The 18,659-nt window shown below is 45.0% G+C and overlaps 1 protein-coding gene across 2 annotated transcripts in view; it reads right to left on the bottom strand.

Moving 5' to 3' along the window:
* The window catches only part of chek1 (checkpoint kinase 1), a 40,628-nt gene that overhangs the window by 5,493 nt on the left and 16,476 nt on the right, over positions 1-18,659 (bottom strand). The window contains exons 7-12 of one of the 2 annotated variants that reach the window (XM_085968128.1): positions 18,323-18,427; positions 13,517-13,612; positions 11,766-11,877; positions 9,965-10,142; positions 493-624; positions 190-291 (exon numbers count right to left, since the gene is read on the bottom strand). In XM_085968128.1, the coding sequence (XP_085824254.1) occupies positions 190-291; positions 493-624; positions 9,965-10,142; positions 11,766-11,877; positions 13,517-13,612; positions 18,323-18,427 (725 nt within the window). The remainder of the gene's footprint in view (positions 1-189; positions 292-492; positions 625-9,964; positions 10,143-11,765; positions 11,878-13,516; positions 13,613-18,322; positions 18,428-18,659) is intronic. The other variant, XM_085968129.1, reaches the window with a different exon arrangement.

Here is an 18,659-nt window from a genome sequence, read left to right as displayed (position 1 = left end):
AGGTTGGGAACTCTGCTTTTTGGTGAAGTAAAGATTAGCAATCCTGTCAATTTAAAAGTCAGTGAAAACGGTGAAAAGCCAAACGAAAAAGGGAAACACTTAGTAACATTCAACAATTCACATTAATTGGCTCGCCCCCGGGGAGAAAAATCTGTAAATAAAAAAGATCGACAGACAAATTATTCTTACCTTGGACAGTCTGAAATCCACCAGAATCCTCTCGTTCATCTCAATCAGATTCACCTTGAAGATCAGCTTGTTGTTGCGTCTGTCCATTGTTGATATGGTCACCTAGGAAACCAGCAGAGTTATACGTTAATCTTTTAACCCTCAGGGTTCCACATTAAATCATACCACCAGCTCACTTTACCCAGATGTAGGCTTTTTCACTCCCGTTTGGAGACAGTGACCTATGCACAGTATCTAAAAAATATCAACACTTCAGATAGTGAAATGCAGAAAAATGTAATTTTGACCCGTTAACCATCCTACCTGGTTGTTGCAGTTCTTCTTCCAGGTGTAGCCCAGTTTCTCACAAGCCTCCTGCAGGCCCAGGTAGGACTGCTCAGCGTCCAGCTCCGTGAAGAACCGAGTCATGCGTTTCACTAGACGTTGCCAAGGATTCTGCAAATCAAGCGGTGTGCGGTTAGCACAGAGCACTCTTGACGCAGCGCACAAACAGCTCATTAACTTGCTCTTCGGAGCAGTTTTAAAGACGCATTTCCTATAGGATGCCCAGCTATGAAGATGTTAAGACCATAGCCCTGAATCAGGTCCCAGCTCCACTGTGTAGATTGTTCACCGTCTACCCTACCAGGCTGAGCCAGAATTAGAAGAGAATGCTTTTATTTTATAGAGAGCGCTTTCTTCGAGAACAAACTGGAGAGCACTTTGCACTCAATCTTTGTGTTTCAGATACTGCAGGTTGTTAGAATTCAAGTGAGCTCCTACACAATTAGACATACATATTAAACATTGATATTTTTAAACTTATAAACATGGATACACTAAGAGGTTTAGTAGCTGCAGTGTCTAAGTTTTGAACATAGTTTAAATGTCAATATTTACATTCCAAAATTTAACAGAAATAATCCAGTGAAACAGAATCAAAAACATCCTTAATCTTTGAGGTTCACCCCCAGATACAGCAGACTGCGGGCTGTCTCTCTCAGGGGAAACCACTTTTGGGCACGGTCTACTGTAACATAATCATGTGTATTGCACTTCCTACAACAGCACAGCCGGGAACAGTAGATCACTGTGGCAGCAAGTGAGCCAGCAGCCACCCGCAGAAGTATTCTGCAGTACAAGTATACAACAGCACAGTAGGATGACAAACTTACTAGACTGGGTTCAGTGGATCAATCAGACTGTCACCATCCAGTTAGGACACCAGTGCTGTACAGCTTGCAATGTCTGAAGGACAGGTCAAGAGCAGGCACAGAAAGCAGAGGAGGCCATTCAGCCCACCGTGCTGGCTCTTTGAAAGAGCTCTCCAATTAGTCCCACTCCCCTGCTCTTTCCCCGTGGCCCTGCAAATGTCTCCTTTTCAGGTATTTATCCAACTCCCTTTTGAAAGTTACTATTGACTCTGCTTCCACCTCCCTGTCAGGCAGGGCATTCCAGATCATAACTTGCTGTGTATAAAAAAATTCCCCTCTTCTCCCCGCTGGTTCTTTTGCCAATTATCTTAAATCGGTTTCCTTTGGTTACCGACCGTCCTGCCAGTGGAAACAGTTTCTCCTTATTTACTCTATTAAAACCCCCTCATCATTTTGAACACCTCTGTTAAATCTCCCCTTACATTCTCTACTCCAAGGAGAACAATCCCAGCTTCTCTAGTCTCTCCGCATAATTTAAGTCCCTCATGATTCTAGTGCTTCTCTACTCCTCCTTTCTTGACTATTCTGAATCTTGCTGGGATACGTGCTAAGGACAGCGACAGCTCTCAGACACCTTGCTGAAGTGGCCATTCTTCACTGCAGGCTATTCCGCAACAGGCAGAGCCTAATCCTGCCCTCACCAGGTGCCACAGACTCACTGGAGGGCGATCAGGAGCAGGAACCTGGGCTCATTTTCCTTCTCCAGACCCCAGGGGCCCGATGGCCAATCGTTGCCCCTGCTGCCGTTTTGGTCGAGACGAGTATTGGAATAGTGGGATACGGTTATCGCGTGGCTGGAGAAATGGTAAAGCAGCAAGAACTTCAGATTCCTGGCGCATTGGGACCAGTTCTGGGGCAGGAGAGACCTGTTCAAGGTGAATGGGTTGCACCTCAACAGAGCTGGGACCAAAGCCCTTGCGGGAAAGTTAATTACGTCTGTGGGGCAGGTTTTGAACTAATTTGGCAGGGGGGTGGGCACTAGGATGAAACATTAGAGAGGAGAAACAAGGTGCAGAGGCCCGGGAGAGACAAAATAGCACTAGAGTAAAGAATAGTTCAGAAATAGGAGGGATCAGACAGGGGGCAAATGCGAAGCAGTACAAGGTGGGTTTGGAGTGCACGCGTGTATATGCACGGAGCGTGGTGAGTTGCAGGCACAAGTCTCCACATGGGACTATGATATAGTGGCAATAGCTCAAAGAAGGGGAGGATTGGGAACTTAATATTTCTGGCCACAAGGTATTCAAGAACAATAATAAAGGAAGGGGGTGGCAATATTGATCAAAAAATTATTATAGCACTGGAGAGGAACGATGTACAGGAAACTTTCTGGTATCCGGCACTGACGGGACCGAGCTGGTGCCGTACCATCAAAACTGCCGTAGAAACCAGCGCTAATGTTAAAACATACGGAGCTTTTGAGCTCCATGTGAATCAACAAACCCGGTTGTTTAGCAACAGCTTCAAAACAGTCGGCCGCAGCTTAAAAGTGTCTCTGTTGCTAAGCAACAGCTTCAGCTAGGCCTTGCAGAGCCTGACTGGAAAAAAAAAAGCAACGAGAAGTAAAAAAAACTTATAGGAAACGGCTCCTGAATTTTGTCGGTAGATAGAGCTTTCCGGACATTTAACCTCCGGTTAAACGAAAGTTTCCTGTAATTGAGGAGTCAAAGACAGAATCTATTTGATTAGAAATAAGGAACAATAGAGGAGCCATTACACTGCTGGCTGTATACAGGCCACCAAATAGTGGGAAGGAGATGGAAGAGAAAATTTGCAAGCAAATGGCAAAAAAGATGCAAGAGCTAGAGTAGTGATAACGGGGGATTTCAATTATCCTAATATAGACTGGGATAGTAACAGTGTAAAGGGCAGAGAGCGGGAGGAATTCCTGAAATGTGTACGAGAACTTTCTTGATCAGTGTGTTTCCAGCCCAAGGAAGGAAGCAGTGCTAGGTCTAGTTTTGGGGAATGAAATGGGGCATGTGGAGCATGTGGGGAACAGTGATCATAATATCATCAGGTTTAGAATAGTTATGGAAAAGGACATGGAAAAATAGTGTAAGATTATTTAACTGGAGGTGGGCCAACTTCAGTGGGTTGAGAAGGGATCTGACCCAGGTGGATTGGAATCAAAAGTTAGTCGGCAAAACAGTAAATGGACAATGGGAGGCCTTCAAAGAGCAGCTGGTTTGGGTACAGAGCAGACACATTCCCATGAGCTAGAGCTCCCTGGATGACGAAGGATATAGTGGTAAGAAAGAGGCTTACGACAAATGTAAGGCCCATAATACAGCAGAGAACCAAGCTGAATATAAAAAGTACAGAGAAGATCTAAAAAAGGGAATGAGGGGGGCAGAGAGAGAGTATGGGAACAGATGAGTGGCTAACATAAAAGGGAACCCAAAAGTCTTTTATGAACACAATTAGCAAAAGGGTAGTCAAAGGAAGGGCGAGGCCAATTAGGGACCAAAAAGGAGATCTTCTTCTGGACGACGAGGGCATGGCTGAGGTACTAAATGAGTACGTTGCATCTGTCATCACTAGAGAAGAGGATGCTGCCAATGTAGCAGTAAAGGAGGAGGCAGTAGAGATATGGGATAGGATAAAAATAGATAAAGGAGGTACTTAAATGGTTGGCAGTCCTAAAAGTAGAAGAGTTACCTGGTCCAGATGGAATGCATCCTAGGTTACAGAGGGAAGCAAGGGTGGAAACTGCTGAAACTCTGGCCACAATCTGCCAATCCTCCTTGGATATGGGGTGGTGCCCGAGGACTGGAGGATTGCAAATGTTATACAGGTAGACTATCCTTTATCCGAAAACCTCAGGACCAGCCGTGTTTCGGTTTTCAGAAAATTTCGGATTTTGGAAGGTATTTTATAAGACTGGGAAATTTGTCGGGGGTGGGGGTCGGGGGTCCGTGGGGGGGGGGGGGGGGGGGGGGGGTGTCGGGGGTCGGGGTCGTGCGCCACTCTGGTCATGTCGTGCGCACGACTTACGCTGAACGAAAAAACCTTCGGTTTTTAGAGGGTTTCGGTTTTCGGAAGTTCGGATAAAAGGTAGTCTACCTGTACCAGTGTTTAAAAAAAGGGGAGAGGGATAAACCTGGCAACTCCAGGCCAGTCAGCCTAATGTCGGTGGCGAGGAAACTATGAGAGACAATGATCCGCGACAAATTAATTGGCATTAGGAAAAGTATGGGCTAAAAAATGAAAATCAGCACGGATCTGTTGAAGGCAAATCGTGTTTGACTAACTTGATCAAGTTCTTTGATGAAGTAACGGAGAGGATTGTGCGGTTGATGTCGTGTATATGGACTTTCAAAAGGCGTTTGTTAAAGTATCAAATAATAAACTTATCAAACTGAAGCCCATGGGATTAAAGGGACAGTGGCAGCATGAATACAAAATTGGCTAAGGGACAGCAAGCAGAGAATAGTGGTCATAGTCAGAGTTATACAGCACAGAAAGAGGCCCTTCGGCCCATCGTGTCCGCGCCGGCCATCAAGCCCTGTCTATTCTAATCCCATTTTCCAGCACTTGGCCCATAGCCTTGTATGCTATGGCGTTTCAAGTGCTCATCTAAATGCTTCTTGAATGTTGAGGGTTCCTGCCTCAACCACCCTTTCAGGCAGTGAGTTCCAACCACCCTCTGGGTGAAAAAGTTTTTCCTCAAATCCCCTCTAAACCTCCTGCCCCTTACCTTGAAACTATGCCCCCTGGTTATTGACCCCTCTACTAAGGGGAAAAGTTCCTTTCTATCTACCCTATCTATGCCCCTCATAATTTTGTACACCTCAATCAGGTCCCCCCCTCAGCCTTCTCTGCTCTAAAGGAGAACAACCCCAGCCTGTCCAGTCTCTCTTCATAGCTGAAGCGCTCCAGCCCAGGTAACATCCTGGTGAATCTCCTCTGCGCCCTCTCCAATGCAATCACATCCCTCCTATAGTGTGGCGGCCAGAACTGCACAGAGTACTCCAGCTGTTGCCGAACTAGCATTTTGTACAGCTCCATCATAGCCTCCCTGCTCTTATATTCTATGCCTCGGCTAATGAAGGCAAGTATCCCATATGCCTTGTTAACCACCTTATCTACCTGTCGTGCTGCCTTCAGGGATCTATGTACACGCACACCAAGGTCCCTCTGATCCTCTGTCCTTCCTAGGGTCCTACCATTCATTGTGTATTCCCTTGGCTTGTTAGTTCTCCCAAAATCCATCACCTCACACGTTTCAGGGTTAAATTCCATTTACATAGAAACATAGAAGTAGGAGTAGGCCATTCGGCCCCTCGAGCCTGCTCCGCCATTTAATGAGATCCTGGCTGATCATCCAAATTCAGTACCCTGTCCCTGCTTTCTCCCCATATCCCTTTAGCCTTAAGAAATATATCTAACTCCTTCTTGAATATATTTAATGAATTGGCCTCAACTGCCTTCTGTGGTAGAGAATTCCACAGGTTCACCACTCTCTGGGTAAAGAAATTACTCATCTCTGTCCTAAATGGCTTACCCCTTATCCTGTGACCCCTGGTTCTGGACTCCCCCGCCATTGGGAACATCCTTCCTGCATCTAGTCTGTCTAGTCCTGTTAGAATTTTAAGTTTCAATGAGATCCCCTCTCATTCGTCTAAACTCTAGCGAATATAAGTCCAATCGACCCAATCTCTCTTCATATGTCACTCCTGCCATCCCAGGTATCAGTCTGGTGAATCTTTGCTGCACTCCCTCCATTGCAAGAACATCCTTCCTCAGATAAGGCGACCAAAACTGCACACAATACTCAAGGTGTGGTCTCACCAAGGCCCTGTACAACTGCAGCAAGACATCCTTGCTCCTGTACTCGAATCCTCTCGCTATGAAGGCCAACATACCATTTGTCTTCTTATCCGCCTGCTGCACCTGCATGCTTACCTTCAGCGACTGGTGCACAAGGACACCCAGGTCTCGTTGCACTTCACCTTTTCCCAATCTATTGCCGTTCAAATAATAACCTGCCTTCCTGTTTTTGCCACCAAAGTGGATAACCTCGCATTTATCCACATTATACTGCATCTGCCCAATCACCCAACCTGTCCAAATCATACTGAAGTTTCTCTGCATCCTCCTCACAGCACACACGCCCACCCAGCTTTGTGTCGTCTGCAAACTTGGAGATATTACATCTAATTCCCTCGTCTAGATCATTAATATATATTGTGAATAGCTGGGGTTCTAGCACCGATCCCTGGGGTACCCCACTAGTCACTGCCTGCCACTCGGAAAAAGACCAGTTTATTCCAACTCTTTGCCACTGTTCTGCCCATCTAACCAACCCGTCTATATCGTCCTGTAGCCCGAGGCTTCCCTCCTCGCTATTTACCACTCCACCAATTTTCGTGTCATCTGCGAACTTACTGATCATACTTCCTACATTCATATCTAAATCATTAATGTACACTACAAACAGCAAAGGACCCAGCAACGATCCCTGCGGTACACCACTGGACACAGGCTTCCAGTCACAAAAACAACCTTCAACCATCACCCTCTGCCTCCTGCCACTAAGCCAATTTTGGATCCAATGTGCCAAATTGCCCTGGATCCCATGGGCTCTTACCTTCTTGACCAGTCTCCCATGTGGGACTTTGTCAAAAGCCTTACTGAAGTCCATATAGACTACATCAACTGCACTACCCTCATCCACACACCTAGTCACCCCCTCGAAAAATTCAATCAAATTGGTTAGACATGATCGCCCCCCGACAAAGCCATGCTGACTATCTTTGATTAATCCATGTCTCTCCAAGTGGAGACTAATTCTGTCCCTCAGAATTTTTTCCAAAAATTTCCCTACCACTGATGTTAGGCTCACTGGCCTCTAATTCCCTGGTTTATCCCTACTACCCTTCTTGAATAATGGTACTACGTTAGCTGTTCTCCAGTCCTCTGGCACATCCCCTGTGGCCAGAGAAGTTCTGAAAATGTGTGTCAGAGCCCCTGCAATCACCTCCCTTGCCTCACACAGCAGCCTGGGATACGTCTCATCAGGGCCTGGGGATTTATCCACTTTTAAGCCCGCTAAAACCACTAGTCCCTCCTCCCTCTCAATACTAATTTGTTCAAGTATATCACAAACCCCCTGCCTGATTTCTATGCCTACATCATCCTTCTCCATAGTGAACACAGATGCAAAATATTCATTTAAAACCTTACCGACATCTTCCAGCTCTACACACAGATTGCCACTTTGGTCCCTAATGGGCCCTACTCTTTCCCTGGTTATCTTCTTGCCCTTAATATACTTATAAAACACCTTGGGATTTTCCTTTATTTCGCCCGCCAGTGTTTTTTCATGGCCCCTCTTCGCTCTCCAAATTTCTTTTTAAGTACCCCCCTGTACTTTCTATACTCCTCTAAGGCTGTCATTGCTTTTAGTCCTTTGTATCGGCCAAAAGCCTCCCTTTTGTTCCTAATCCATTCTTGTATATCCCTTGACATCCAGGGTTTCCTGGGCTTGTTGGTCCCACCCTTGACCTTTACAGGAACGTGTTGGCGTTGTACTCTCCATTTCCTTTCTGAAAGACTCCCACTGCTCTGATGTGGATTTTCCTACAAGGAGCTAATCCCAGTCCACTTTGGCCAGATCCTGCCGTATCATATTAAAATTGGCCTTCCCCCAATTTAGAACCTTTATTTCCGGTCCATCTTTGTCCTTTTCCATGATTACCTTAAATCTCACCGAATTATGGTCACTGTCACCAACACCAAAATGCTCTCCTACTGACACTTCTATCACTTGCCCGGCTACATTCCCTAGAATTAGGTCCAGTACCGACCCCTCTCTTGTAGGACTTTCTACATGCTGGCTCAAAAAGCTCTCCTGGATGCACTTTAACAATTCTGCATCCTCTAAGCCTTTCACACTCTGACTATCCCAGTTAATATTGGGGAAGTTGAAATCCCCTACTATTATTACCCTATTATTTCTACACTTCTGAGATTTGCCTACATATCTGTTCCTCTATCTCCCCCTGACTGTTTGGGGGCCTATAGTACACTCCCAGCAAAATGCTTGCCCCCTTTTTGTTTTTAAGTTCTACCCATATAGCCTCATTAGAGGAATCTGCTAAGATAGCATCCCTCCTTGCAGCAGTAATTGACTCCTTGATTAATATTGCGACAACCCCTGAATGGTTATTTTTCAGACTGGAGGGAGGTATACAGTGGTATCACTCAGGGGTCGGTATTAGGACTACTGCTCTTTTAGATGTACATTATTAAATGACCTGGACGTGGGTATACAGGACATAATTTCAAAGTTTGCAGATGACACAAAACTCGGAAATGTAGTAAACAATGAGTTAGGAGAACATAGACAGACTGGTGAAATGAGCAAACACATCGCAGATGAAATTTAACACAGAAGTGTGAAGTGATATATTTTGGTAGGAAGAATGAGAGGCAATATGAACTAAATGGTACTATTTTAAAGGGGATGCAGGAACAAAGACCTGGGTGTGTGTACAAAAGGTGGCAGGACAAGTCAAGGAGGCTGTTTAAAAAAAAGCATATGGGATCCTTAGCTTTATTAATAGAGGAATAGAGTACAAAAGCAAGGAAGTTATGCTAAACCTTTATAAAACAGGGTTAGGCCTCAGCTGGAGTATTGTGTCCAATGCTGGAGAAACTGGGGTTGTTCGCCTTACAGCAGAGAAGGTTAAGGGGAGATTTGATAGAGGTGTTCAAAATCATGAAGGGTTTTGATCGAGTAAATAAGGAGAAACTGTTTCCAGTGGCGGAAGGGTTGGTGACCAGAGGACAGTTTTAAGGTGACTGGCAAAAGGACCCGAGGCGACACGAGGAAACCTTTTTTTACGCAGCAAGTTGTGATCTGGAATGCACTGCCTGGAAGGGTGGTAGAAGCAGATTCAATAGAGAATTGGATAGATACTTGAAGGGAAAAAAATTACAGAGCTGTGGGGAAAGAGCAGGGAGTGGGTTGAATTGGATAGCTCTAGCAAAGAGCCGGCACAAGCGCGATGGGCCGAATGGCCTCCTTCTGTGCTGCATCATTCTATGAGTCTATAACTCAACAAACACCAGAGATCAAATTTGTGATCTTCTGGTTTTTATGGCTCAACATCACCGAGACAATGCCTCTATCCACAAGGCCAAAGGGGGAACTCTCATTCATTGTCTCTGACTTTTGCCCTGAACCCCATCTTTGTAGCCTCCTCCATCCCTACAATGACAGCTCTGTGCTCCTCCAATTCTGGCCTCTTGCAAACCACTGATTTCCATCGCTCCACCATTGGCAACCGTGCCTTCAGCTGCCTGGGCCCCAAGTTCTGGAATTTCCTCCCAAAGCCTCTCTCCTCTTTAAAGTCACTCCTTAAAACCTACGTCTTTGACCAAGCTTTTAGTCACCTGACCTAATGTGGCTCGAGGTTAAATTTTGTCTTATAATGCTCCTGTGAAGCGCCTTGGGATGGTTTACTACATTAAAGGCACTGTATAAAGGCAAGTTGTTGAGGGGTTCAGATGACTTCCTAAACCAAGTGCAGACTTGTATCCCTTGGTACGTCTTAGTAGGTGAATGAGCTTACCTGCGATGATCCAGGTGTGCTTTGCAACTGGCTGCCGACAAGCATGTGATCTGTGCAGATAGGCTGGGAGAAGCTAATGCCCTGTACTAGATTACCAATACTGGAGTGACTGGAATCCCACGACGACACGGCCATCCGAGGCTCAGGTTGGGAGCTGGAGTACCTGGTTTGATCCTCACTACAATACAAAGTATCACAAGTGGTAGAAAATAGAAAGTACAGCAGGAAGAAATTTATGGTTAAAATGTTTTGGACAGGAACTTATACAAATTGCTGGGCGTGTGGGAGGTGGTGTGTGTTGGGACAGATACACTGGCTGTAAGCTGGGGCTGTACAATGCACAGGCACGGTTGGAGGAGAGTTCAATTTTGGTCACCACACCATGTAGAGCCTTTACAAATATTGTAGAGGGTGCAGAGAAGAGCAACAAGCTTATGAGCATCAGTGGCAACACTTTCGCCTCCGAGTTAGAGGTTGTGGGTTCAAGTCCCACTCCAGAGACTCGAGTACAAAATCTAGGCTGACACTACCAGAGCAGTACTAAAGGAGTTCTGCATTGTCAGAGGTGCCGTCTTTCGGATGAGATGTTAAACCGAAGCCCCGTCTGCCCGCTCAGGTGGACGTAAAAGAGCTCTCAGCACTATTTCGAAGAGCAGAGGAGCTTAACTAACGTCACTTAAACAGATCGCGTTGCTGTTTGAGAGAGCTTGCTGTGCGCATATTGGCTGACACATTTCCTACATTACAACAGCGACTACACTTCAAAAGTACTTCATTGGCTGTAAAGCATTTTGGGACGTCCTGAAAGAGGCTTTATAAATGCAAGTTCCTTCTTTCACCCCAAAGTAAAAGGGACTCAGCTATGTGAAAACATCGGAGAAATGCAAACTCTACAGTCTAGAAAGGGGATGAACCTCATCGAGGTACATCAAATATTAAATGTTAAGGTGAAGCCAGATTACTACTTCAAATTAATCCATGAAAATGGGACAAATATAAATTAATGGAAGTAAATTTGAGATGGATATTAAAAAAGTCTCTCCTCAAAAAGTAATAAATGTTATAATCTTCTCGGAGACAAGACAAAAACATTAGGGACATATTAAAGGCAGCTGGTGTGTTATAATGAGTGTTGATACACCAGAGGGATACACCAGAGGGATAAACTGCGACGGGCTAAATTACGCGGTCACATCCTACGTAATTGTGCCTATATAGGACCAGCCGGACCAGCCACGTGCATCCCAATCCAGCTAGGTCTACATTAATAGGCCTGTTGTGTGGCCATTTTCCCAGCCCCAACGGTGCTGTACGGTTTTTTTTTTTTGAACACAGGGAATTCCAATCTTTGGCATTCCACTAAAAAGATTTGATTTGATTTGAATTTTTTTTTTTTAGAAAACTCAATACAACCTAGAAAGTGATTTGTGACTGCGGGATACTCTCCGAATTGGACAGTGATTGAGCAGCAAGAGACCCTGAACTCTTGGCCCAGCTCTCCATGCAATCCACACAAGTCAAGACGCGTGTAAAACAACCGTCTTAGAATCGAGAGATCAGGCAGGCACCGCATGTTGATGTGTTTTGAAATCTATTTCTCACTGCCTTATTTTTAGTTTGGGGTAGTGCAAGCAGAAGCATTCGTTCAACATTGCTGCCCTATCACTCACAGGGCTATGAAGGCCAACACATTCCATCAACCCAGTCATAAAATAATTGGGTTTAACTGCAAGAGGCATTTGTCTAAATGTGCAATTTCTCAGATCAACAGGGCAGGATTTGCTCTCCCATGTGCATTTACCTCCACGGCACCCCACTGACAGGGGACAGATCCACGTTAGAATGAATGTGTTTAGAGAACGGTCCCTGAGAGTCGGTGGGGCTGCCAGAGGACAACCGAGCTCTCTTCACACCTGCAAAAAAAAAGAGAAACTGAGGACCAGCCAAAAGGTTTTATAACATGGCACAGAACACAACTCCTGCCCCTCACAAAGTGGACCACTCCTCTCAGGGTACCGCTCATCACCTGCTGATCAGGTTTCAGTCTCACCACAGAGTACCAGCTTTTGCTTCCCAATTCATTGGCCAGTCCCAACAGGAAAAGAGATGAGAAAGTGGTTGGACCTCATTCGGAATACTGGCTTCAATCCTGGTCACTGTGCCATGAAAACATATACAAGCACTGGAGAGTGTGCAGCGAAGAACAATCCCAATCCCAAGTACAACAGGGATAAGCTATGATAGACACAGAAGTTTAAGTGCTGCAGTCTAGAAAGCACATGGTTAAGAAGGGAGACATTATTAGGGATATAAAGTATTAATTGCTACAGATCGGGTAGAACCAGAACACCACACCAATTTAATGCATGAAAGTAGGACCAGGACATAAAATTTAAATTAGTGAGAAATAGTTTAAGAACCGATATTGGGGGAAAGAGATATTTTTACTGCAAAAGTGCTAAATGTTTGGAACAGTTGGATTAGTAGAGGCAAAAAGCATCAAAAAAGAGTATTCAAAGTGAGACATGGCCTTGTGTTGTGAGCTTTAAGTACTGTACGTCCCAGCAGTGGCTGAATATTAAATAAACATTCTTAAAATACCTCAATAAAACGACGACTGAACGCATTTCCCCTTCCCCCACCCCTCCCAGAAGAGTACAACACAAATGCCGCCCGATCTCCTTTGTGCAGGAGTACAACTGCTGAGCATACTACCTGTTTCAGGGTAGCACAGTATACTCAATAAAGCAATTCTACTGCGGAAACACCAGTGCAGTTTGCAACCAACACCCCACCACCACCCTTCTCATTCCCAATGAATTTAAGCATCTCTTCAAAAATTCCCAACCGCACTAAAGCATGAAACAGAAAATTCTGGAAACACACAATGGATGTGTCAACATTTGGGAGAGAGAGATTAAGGTTTCAGATGGGGTTTGTTTGGAGGCTGGGAGCTGGGACAAGAGTCCATGTCCCTCGCTCTTTAAATGGCTGCACTATCCAATGAGTTTAAATTTTTTTGTCAAAACACTTGAAACATTAACCTCTCAGATGATGAAGACTGACCTGCTGTGAATTTCCAGCGTTTTCTGTTTCAATCTCAGATTTCTAGACTTTTTACTTTAATTTGCACAAAATCATAATTCGGCTGGGGAAGTGGAAAGAATTAGACAAAAGTCGTTCGCATTGTTGTTTTCTGGAGCAGAATTCAGGTACAGATCAGTGCGACATGGAGAACTCTCTCAAACAGTCCATGCATAAAACACAACAGACAATAACAGGGTAAGGGATGAGAACATTGCATCAATTCCTGCACATATTGCAATCCAGAAGAGCTGGACTATTTCAGATCCCAAAAATACTAACAGGAAGAGGCGGCTGGCCTTGGCTAGGATCTCAAATGATGCATTAGTTTGTTTGGAAAATGGATGCATCAAATATTGTCTCAGTAAAGCATCATAAAGGAACTTGTGATCTACATTGAATCTACCTCGCTTCCACTTTAGGCAATTAAAAGTTTTTGGACACAATTGCTGCGTCAAATGAACTTACCCCTTTTAAATTGGTTAATGAACCACCTGTCCTTTTTAATATCCGAAATTGTGGCTCTGCTCTTCGGACCTTCCATCAGAATCTTGTTCAGCAGACCTGCACAAACCAGACAGACAGTCAGACAGCAGGCAGTGCTAGAAAGTCTTAATGGAAATGAGTTGCACTGTACCATTAATGTACAGCAAGGTGTAAAGGTCTCCGACCTGCCCCTCTCCATCTGTAGCGAGGTACCTGCCATTACAGTACAGCGCAATACACTCAAGCTTTATAACATTAGAAGTTAGCTTACAAACAACAGCATGCTCGTGAGCCCCAGCTGTACCAGCGGGGCAGATAGGAAAATACAGCAAGTACCTAGGAATAGGAGTGGGCCATCCAGCCTGTCCCGCCATTCAATTATATCAATTCTTAACTCTGTTTACCCGCCTCAGTTCCATAACCCTTCATACCCTCGCCTAACAAAAATCTGTATCTCAGTTTAAAACATTTTTAATTGACCCCCCCAGCCTCTTTGGTGGAGTGTTTTGCAGATTTCCACCACCCCTTGTGTGAAGAAGTGTTTCCTGACATCACCCCTGAACAGCCTGGCTCTAATTTAAAGGTTCTGCCCCCTTGTTCTGGACTCCCGCACCAGAGGAAATAGTTTCTCTCTATCGACCCAATCAACTCCTTTAATCATCTTAAACACCTCAATTAGATCCCCCCTAAATCTTCTATACTCAATGACCATTGGTTGGTTATCCACGGCAGCTCGCAGGGTTTCCAAGGAACAAACTCGAGCAATGGCGTAGGTGCCTGAAAAGGAGTCACCTACCCACGCTCCAGAGCGCACATCACATGGACACGCAAGGAAAAAATAAAAGAGTGGATATATTTGGGGATGATTACAAGTAAGGAAGACAAAAAGGTAAAAGCTCGGGAGTCATTACTCACTTCAGACCAACCTCGCGAGATTTAGAAATCACTTCCTATTAGAGACAGTTATGAAATGAACATTGGGGATTTATTCCCTTTGGATTATTTCTGCACCAGCAGTGCTGTCAGTGCAGGCTGGTTATCGATACACTGACAGTCGCACAGTAAGATTCATGATTCTCACATTGCTGCTGCAAATACAGCCAATTAAAAATAGCAAATTCTACACATGATAGAAAGCTTGAAAACTTAGCTCAGCATATAGGGAACATAAGGCAAGTCTGGTTATTGATTTTTTTTTTTTATTTTTTTTTTTTAAAAAGAGTATCACCAACTACTTCACTTGTGCTCAGCATCAAACACCCCTACAGGTTAAAGGGTGACCTCTCACGCATAGTACCTGGTCATGTAGCCTTGCCCTGGGGTTAAATACAAACCCCTCTTTCTGTAATGAGCTCACCAGAATTGACATATTGGCCCAGAAATTCAGGTCCCAACACGTGAGTACGGACGGGGTACTCACGCGTGGACCCGATGGAAGTGCCGGAATCTTGCATGCACTCCGCATGCGCGGGAAACCGGCACTTCCGATCCTCTGAACCAAGGGGTTCAGAGGTCGAACGTGTGCGCGCGGGAGTCTGCGCGTGCGCGTTGAACTTCCTTTTTTTTTATATACAGGTTTTAACGTGCGGTAAGTCTGTACATTTTAGAAATGTAAAAAGCAGCCGTAAGGACTTCATTTTCAAAGGTAAGTGGTCAATTATTTAAAATTAAAACATTTTTTCCACAGGTTTTTTACTTTTAAATACTTTAAAGCAAGGTAAGTTTATTTTTAGCCCTGTTTTTTTATTAACTTATTTTTTTCAAAAATTTAAAATTTTTGTTTAAAATAGTTATTAAATGTCATTTATAGTTTATTTACAAAGTGTGATTTAAAAAAAAAAATTATTTGAAGGTAAAGTACAGTTTTACAGCCTCAGCATTTATACGTTTTGACAGGTCTATCTGTCAAGACTTATGAATGAAGCATTCCCTGCTCCGATTGGCTGCCTGTTGCTCACGTGATCCCAGGGGACGCATTGCACTAACTACGCCCCTGGGACACGCCAGCATAGCGCGCCGGCCTCTGGGGCAGGCCTCGGAGAGGAATCCCACACAGGCCAAGAGGTCAACTGCCGGCGCGCTAGGTAAGTGTAGGTCGGGGGCTTGCACCTGCGGGAAGCCCCCGACCCGAATTTCTGGGCCCTTATGTTCTCCTAGCCTTCAGAAACACTACCAAGCCATGCAATTCAGGTTATAAACTATGAATCAGGTTCACTGAAAGTAAAAGTTAAACAATAGGCAAAAGTCAATACCACAGATTTCACTTGATTACTGATCTATCTTACACTTCTTTGGGTACACGATACTTGACAAACTCTTAATGATACTGAACCTGGGCTCTGTGCCCATGGTGCAAACCTATACGTGAAGTGTAATCTATACTCATGGAGTCTCCATGTATCCAGCTCCACATCGGCTGCAGTGCAGTGGAGCAGGAAGAACTGAAGAGCTAGCGGAAAGCAGTCAAGAATCTCGCTCTCTGCCCAACTAGGAGCGGTCAAGGCAAGCCCTACCCCACAGATACCTTGTGGGACCTCCTCCATCGGCAGAACAGAGTTATTTCGGATCTGGACAGTGCTTCAGTTCAGAACTGTGTACAGTTTTGGTTTCCATATTTAAGAAAAGATATACTTGCTCTCGAGGCATTTCAGAGAAGGTTCACTCGGTTGATTCCAGAGATGAGGGGGTTGACTTATGAGGAAAGGTCGAGTAGGTTGGGCCTCTACTCATTGGAATTCAGAAGAATGAGAGGCGATCTTATTGAAACATAAAAGATTGTGAGGGGGCTTGATCGGGTGGATGCGGTGAGGATGTTTCCACTTATGGGTGAGACTAGAACTAGGGGGCATAATCTTAGAATAAGGGGCTGCCCTTTCAAAACTGAGATGAGGAGAAACTTCTTCACTCAGAGGGTAGTAAATCTATGGAATTTGCTACCTCAGAGAGCTGTGGAAGCTGCGACATTAAATAAATTTAAAACGGAGATAGACAGTTTCCTAGCTGATAAGGGAATTAGGGGTTACGGGGAGCGGGCAGGGAAGTGGACGCGAGTCTAGGTTCGGATCAGCCATGATCCTATTGAATGGCGGAGCAGGCCCGAGGGGCCGTATGGCCTAATCCTGCTCCTACTTCTTATGTCCATGAACAAGAGCACCTGGCTGGCAGTTGTCTGGAACAAAGTCCAACAAGTTGAATGTGAATTTCCTCCCAAACCAGAAAAACCTAAGCCAGTAAGAAGTTAGTGACTACCAAACTTCCACACGCAGGAATTGAACGTTTTTCTTTGACAGGTCTCCCCATCTGACACATGTATTTATTTTGGCTAAGCACTATAATAAACAACTGCTGTCATTACTACTGGGTTAGCAAGAATAATCTGTAGTCAATTATTGGAAAACTCCACATGCTAATTATAAACCACAACCCTGACATATGGGAAGTATCAATTTCAGTTCAAAGCCGTGGCTTAGTGGTAGCACCCTTGCTGCCGAGTCAGCAGGTCACGGGTTCAAGTCCCAGTCCAGACTTGAACACAAAAATCTAGGGCAGGAGTGCAGTACTGAGGGAGCGCTGCACTGTTGCAGGTGCCATCTTTTGGATGAGATGTTAAACCAAGGCCCTGCCTGCCATTTCAGGTAGTGCAAAAGATTCCATGGCACTGTTCTACGAGCAGATAAGCTCTCCCGATGTCCTGGCCAACATTAACCCCTCAACCAACACCACTAAAAACAGACTGACTGGTCATTTCTCTCACTACAAGTTGTGGGATCTTGCTTGCTCTGCACAATTTGGCCGCTGGGCTTGCCTACGAAAACAATGTCATTGGCTGTGAAGTACTTTAGGTGGTCACCCCATCAAAAAAACAGGACAAGTTTCTTTTTCCCCCCCTTAATCTAAAAATGAGTCTAATTATTGTATAATACACAAAGTAAATATTTGGAATGAGTTACATTGCTGTTAATGGTGGAGTTCAGAGCATCACATTCCATTGAAGTTGTAGCTAGTTCAAACGGTTAAATTAATTACCAGAAAGGTCTCAAGTTTGATCCCCAGTCTGAGCTGGCTAAACTCATCCAGGGTGGCACAGCTACTCTCTACTGCCAATGACCACTGCTGGAAGTAAACGTACAGACAGCAGGGGAGGACAGGATTCAGGCGGCTGTGATGCCCACTGCCTTTGAACAGCCTGCATCACTCTCGGAGCTCACAGAGAACAGCCACTTGGTCATGGTACTGGAGGCTAGCTACGCCCATGGAACCATGCCCCAAGCATGTAGTAGCTAACTTAAAAGAGTAGCGGGGAGTAACTCTCAGGAAAAAAAAGACTGTATTTGTGATTTAGGAAGTCATCTGAACCCCTCAAATAAGTCAAGCTTGAAACTCTTCACATTAAACACATTATCCATTAGTGTGTTGCTGGTTCAAGCCTGCGACTGTTCCACTCAGTTCGGTCTGCTTTCTGTACCCGGCTCGAGCTACCTTAATACCAAGTGTCACAGTAGTACACAGGAACAGGAGTAGGCCAATCAGCCCTGCTCCGCCATCCAATCAGATAATAAAACAGAAAGCACCTCCCGACAGCGCAGCACTCCCTCAGTACGGCACTGAAGTGTCAGGTCTCTGGAGTGGGGCTTGAACCCACGACCTTCTGACTCGGAGGCGAGTGTGCTACCCACTGAGCCACGGCCAACAACCAAAATGGCAGCCATTCCTCCCCTTTGCAAATTTGCAGAGAGCTACTCTCAACACTGGACTGGCCAGGGAGCAGATCCTGTATCAATTCCTTACTCAGTGGGACCGGATCGATCTTTTTCCAAGGTGTCAGGTATAGTTTCTTCTCATTCCAATCGCAGTACTCCTGGCAACTCTCCGCAGGCTGGTCCCAGGGTAGCTCTGCAACACACAATCATCCATCAGTGAAGATGACGAACCACCAGTAGCTTGTGTGCTAAAGATGTATCCTGGCACTTGGAGCGATCTCCCCATCCCCACCCATTTAAAGAAAAACATTAAAAGGAATGACATTTTAAACCTTTAGATATATATGCTTTGAGAGCATCCATCACACTTTAAAGTGTCAAAAATACAAGGAAAGGCAGTCAGAGGAGCTTCTGAGATAGGCACC

Source organism: Somniosus microcephalus, chromosome 26 (assembly GCF_052327205.1).
Source record: "Somniosus microcephalus isolate GS21.2 chromosome 26, FLI_Smic_1.0, whole genome shotgun sequence".
NCBI classification, from domain to species: Eukaryota; Metazoa; Chordata; class Chondrichthyes; order Squaliformes; family Somniosidae; genus Somniosus; species Somniosus microcephalus.
Note: the sequence above shows the minus strand (reverse complement) of the source record. Positions and strands in the feature narration are given on the sequence as shown.